This window comes from Hevea brasiliensis, chromosome 5 (assembly GCF_030052815.1).
Source record: "Hevea brasiliensis isolate MT/VB/25A 57/8 chromosome 5, ASM3005281v1, whole genome shotgun sequence".
Taxonomy (NCBI): domain Eukaryota; kingdom Viridiplantae; phylum Streptophyta; class Magnoliopsida; order Malpighiales; family Euphorbiaceae; genus Hevea; species Hevea brasiliensis.
This window is the reverse complement of record NC_079497.1, coordinates 565,540-570,171: the sequence shown is the minus strand read 5'-3', so window position 1 is coordinate 570,171 and position 4,632 is coordinate 565,540. Positions and strand designations below refer to the sequence as shown.

The window sequence follows — 4,632 nt, the reverse complement described above, 5'->3', positions numbered from 1 at the left end:
TTAAAAAATTAAATAAATCAATTAAATTCATAACAATTTATTTAATTATAAAAATAATTATTAAAATTTTAAATAAATTAATATTAATAAAAAATTATTTAACTATAAGAATATTCGCTAATGGTTTAAAATGTTTTTTTTTTTGCCAACATTAAACTCAGCTAAGGTCATTTTAGGAAGTGTATTTACGCGCGTCCAGCACACGTCACATGCTCTCTTTCTCTCTCTTCTTCTCTATATAAAAACTAAAAAAAACCATCGAACTTGGCATCTCACCCGATGTGTATTGCTCTGCTTCTCCTTTCTCTCTAAATCCTGCATTTCCGGGCATACAAAGAATCTATTTCAGAGGAGAGAATTTTTTGAAACATGCAGAGATTTATAGCCAAAAGGCTCTTCTCCGGAAGAAATTCCATTTCCCTCCCGTCTCCGGCGCGCTACTTCTCTCAGCTTGCCCAGAAGGAGAACAATGACGTTCTTATCCCCAAATTACCTCCTTTTGATTACTCTCCTCCGCCGTATACCGGTCCATCCGCCGATGAGATCATGGCCAAGCGAAAAGAGTTTCTTAGCCCCTCATTGTTCCACTTCTACAAAAACCCCGTGAGTCCAGATCATATCCCACTCTGTTTGTTTTTACATGAATCGTAATTTGCAGCGCCGTCAATCCTTATCATCTGATTAATATTTTTAATAGGGTTAATTAATTATGCTAGTGATGCTTAAGAATTAAGATCACGTGTTTAACGTCTCAAAGGAATGATTTTGATGTTATTAAATAATAATAATAATAATAATCACGTTTTCTTTTGATGTAAATTATATCTTCTTCAACTATTTCGTTTTTTTAAAAAATCCACATTATTCCTGTTCTGTTCTTTGGCAGCTGAACGTGGTGGATGGGAGGATGCAGTATTTGTTCGATGAGAACGGGCGTAGATACCTCGATGCTTTTGGAGGAATTGCTACAGTCTGCTGCGGGCACTGCCATCCTGATGTGGTAGAGTCAATAGTCAACCATATCAAGCGCTTACAACACTCCACTGTCCTCTACCTTAACCATGCCATCTCTGATTTCGCCGAGGCATTAGCCTTCAAGATGCCCGGCAATCTTAAGGTACAATAAAGCCTTTCAACCAATCTGAAAATCAGTAAAAGATGACAGGACTGTGAATGAAAAACAATAATAATAAAAGTTCAAATTTATTACAATAGCAAAAAGCAAAAGAAACTAATTGAATGAGCTGACCCGGGATGGTAGAGAGACCCTTACCTATTATTCATGGGCATAGGTGGTGTTTTTCACAAATTCTGGCACAGAAGCGAATGAGTTGGCCATGATGATTGCAAGACTATACACAGGGTGCAATGACATAATTTCTTTGCGGAACGCATACCATGGGAATGCAGCAGGGACCATGGGTGCCACTGCACAGTCCATCTGGAAATTCAATGTCATACAGGTATGCATTCCTCTGAAAATCAAGATTTTTGTGGTAAAGTTAGGTGATGATGATGACAACATAAGATGCAATCAGAATCATCTGATACCATTGAGGGGCATCGTTCTTTATTTTTGATTACCTATCCACTTCAATGCATGATGTGGTGTCAAGGGCTTGCACATAATTTATGTATATTAATGGTGTTATAAGACGGCTATCACATCCGATATAAATTTATTAACTTTGTTGTAAGGATAAAGGGATAGAATTTTTTCCGTGGGTAATCTTTTAAACTTAGACTCCGCTCACTAGCTAGTCCATCATATTTTTTGCGAATGGGGCTAATTGTCTACCCCATGACCATAAGTTGAGTCATGGGACGAAAGTGGACAATACGATTTTCTGATTTTATCCTATCATGAGGGAAGCTAATGAATATGTTGCATCAGGACAAGAGATGCATACTATAGCCCATCTTTTTCATGCAAAGTAAGACCATTTTTCATTATCAACCGCAACTAATATCAAAGCTATTAAATGGAGCATTTTAAGGATGCTGTTTTTTTTTTATTATTATTATGTTTGTAACTACTAGGATGATCTCAACCATTATTGTGTAAGGTGTCCAAATCAATGGTTTGATCTTGACCAATGAGGATATTTATTTCAAATTTTTTTCAGCACATAAATCTTTAACGAGAGGGCAGTTCCTTACATATGAGTTTGACCTTTAGTTTACACTTGCATCAATAGAGCATGATACGTAACCAAGCAGATCATTTTAAAAGCCTACATCTACTTTAGTTAATCATCTGGGCTAAAGATGATAAGTTTGGAACCTTTCTCTTATCCTATTATTTTAATTGTGAAATTCAATTTGGGTCTTTCTTTGTCTTTTCATATGATCAATTTACTCCATTCACTATAAAATTGGTTACCAAACATTCTCATTCTTCTTGGTTCACCAACAGAGTGGAGTGCATCATGCCTTGAACCCAGACCCATATAGAGGTGTATTTGGCTCAGATGGAGAGAAGTATGCAAAAGATGTCCAAGATATCATTGACTTTGGGACAACTGGCAATGTTGCTGGATTTATATCTGAAGCTATACAGGTAATTATGATCTTCGTAGATTTTCCATTTCCTGTAAATCAATGGCTTGTTGGATTTGTGTGTAAAAGTGCATCTTTGTTTGTTTGTGCGTGCGTGTGTGTACTGACTGTATGCATATAAGCATTCTAAGAGAAATTACTTTCTTTTATATGGCAGGGAGTGGGCGGAATTGTAGAATTGGCCCCAGGTTACCTGCCTGCTGCTTATAAAAGCATTAAAAAAGCAGGAGGCCTTTGTATAGCTGATGAGGTTCAAGCTGGATTTGCTCGTACTGGAAGTCATTTCTGGGGATTTGAGGCCCAGGGTGTTGTTCCTGACATAGTGACAATGGCAAAGGTTAGTCTTTTCACCTTTTTGATTTAGGAGGTATTCTGAAAATTCCTTATTTGACAAAGTACCATAGGTAGCTTTTTACTACATAGGAACATTTTCCAGGGTCATGATATCTTCAATCTCTATCCTGGTCTTAGTTATTCCCATTTTTCCTTCCCATGGTTACCTGCAATGGCTTAGGTCTCATTATAAACATACCGATAATCTTTAGTACCCGTTCTTTCTAAGCACTTGCTAGATTTGGAAATTTTTTTACTCTTTTTTCTTCATTGACACGAGCAGGGTATTGGAAATGGTATTCCCCTTGGTGCTGTGGTGACAACTCCTGAGATTGCTGAAGTATTGACTCGCCGAAGTTACTTCAACACATTTGGGGGTAATCCTGTGTGTACTGCTGCAGGACTGGCTGTTCTAAAAGTGATTGAGAAAGAAAATCTTCAGGAAAATGCATTAGTTGTGGGATCCTATCTGAAAAACAGACTAATTGAACTCAAAGATAAACATGAAAGTAAATCACCTTCCTCATCCTCGACTTTATGTATTGGACTCTTATTAATATATCACAAGTTTCACTTACTTTGCATTCATAACAAAATAAAAATAATATTTGAATTCCTGCTAAGAAGCATTGTGAAATAGGAGGCAATATTTGAAATTGCTTCAGCTTCCTGAAGATGTTATAATGGTTTCCTGTAGTCATCGGGGATGTGAGGGGAAGAGGATTGATGCTTGGAGTTGAGCTAGTAACTGACCGCCAACAGAAAACTCCTGCAAAGGCTGAAACTTTACATGTAATGGACCAGATTAAAGGTTTGTATATCTCCCACCCTATGGTCCACCTAACAGCCATACTCCAACATACACCAAGCTATCTTCTAGTCTCTAACAGACCCTGATTTTTGTCACAGAAATGGGAGTCTTGATTGGAAAAGGTGGATTTTATGGAAATGTGTTCAGAATTACCCCTCCCCTCTGTTTCACTAAAGAAGATGCTGGTACATATCAATTTTTTCTCTCTATTATGCTAATTATCAGAACTACATGTATTTTTAAGGAAGTAGTAAATTTCTTTTCATCATGACAATGCCATTACCAACTGGGCTGCACTTGTTAACACTTGGAGAATGCTGTGGTTGCAGATTTCCTTGTGGATGCGATGGATTACACAATGTCAAAGATGTGAAGCCTCCAAATTGTTAGTAGATAAAGATGTCTATTTATCATCAAGTTGATGAATCTAATTCTCTATCATTTCATGACTATTGTAAGTAAAAAAAAATTATGAAAATATTAATAGGTTCCTTTTGGAATGAGTTGCTGCTGCCCTAATAAAGCGATGAGTCAACAGCTCGTTGCCTCTTGCTCAAACTGTTGTCTCGGCTTTAAAGGTTTTGAACTTGTAGACAATTTGCTATGATCTGTGTCTCGTTTGGATCATTAACTCCTGCCAATCTAATGAATTGCTGTAACTATCTCTCTAACTGCACACATTACTTAAGCATCCTTTGCACGGGAAACGCAATCTGCTCACAAGAATTTGCTAAACCAAATTGCTATTAAAATTAGGGTGGCATGTATTATGAGGAACTACCTACCTCAAATCAAAATTTATGTAATGTCCAAGAAGTAGAGTTACAAATTCGTTTATTTCACTTTCCTTGTTAAAGTGTTATTATAAGAAAAAAATTAATTTGCTTATACAGTAAAAGATTTGAATATGGGCAAATGTATGTTCTTTC

At 36.7% G+C, this 4,632-nt stretch overlaps 1 protein-coding gene across 1 annotated transcript; it reads left to right on the top strand.

Annotated features, from left to right (window-relative positions):
* Positions 1 to 253: 253 nt before the first annotated feature.
* On the top strand, positions 254 to 4,391 carry LOC110634155 (alanine--glyoxylate aminotransferase 2 homolog 2, mitochondrial). The gene is made up of 9 exons (XM_058146452.1): positions 254 to 603; positions 887 to 1,117; positions 1,293 to 1,463; positions 2,417 to 2,560; positions 2,717 to 2,896; positions 3,176 to 3,401; positions 3,590 to 3,703; positions 3,802 to 3,888; positions 4,033 to 4,391. The coding sequence occupies exons 1-9, from the start codon at positions 370 to 372 to the stop codon at positions 4,074 to 4,076; spliced, it is 1,431 nt and encodes a 476-aa protein (XP_058002435.1). The 5' UTR covers positions 254 to 369; the 3' UTR covers positions 4,077 to 4,391.
* The last annotated feature ends 241 nt before the right edge of the window (positions 4,392 to 4,632 follow it).

Coding starts and splice junctions, on each gene's coding strand:
- LOC110634155 (XM_058146452.1), top strand. CDS start 370: ATGCAGAGATTTATAGCCAAAAGGCTCTTCTCCGGAAGAAATTCCATT. Junction 2,897..3,175: donor ACATAGTGACAATGGCAAAG/GTTAGTCTTTTC, acceptor TGACACGAGCAG/GGTATTGGAAATGGTATTCC. Junction 3,704..3,801: donor TGTAATGGACCAGATTAAAG/GTTTGTATATCT, acceptor TTTTTGTCACAG/AAATGGGAGTCTTGATTGGA.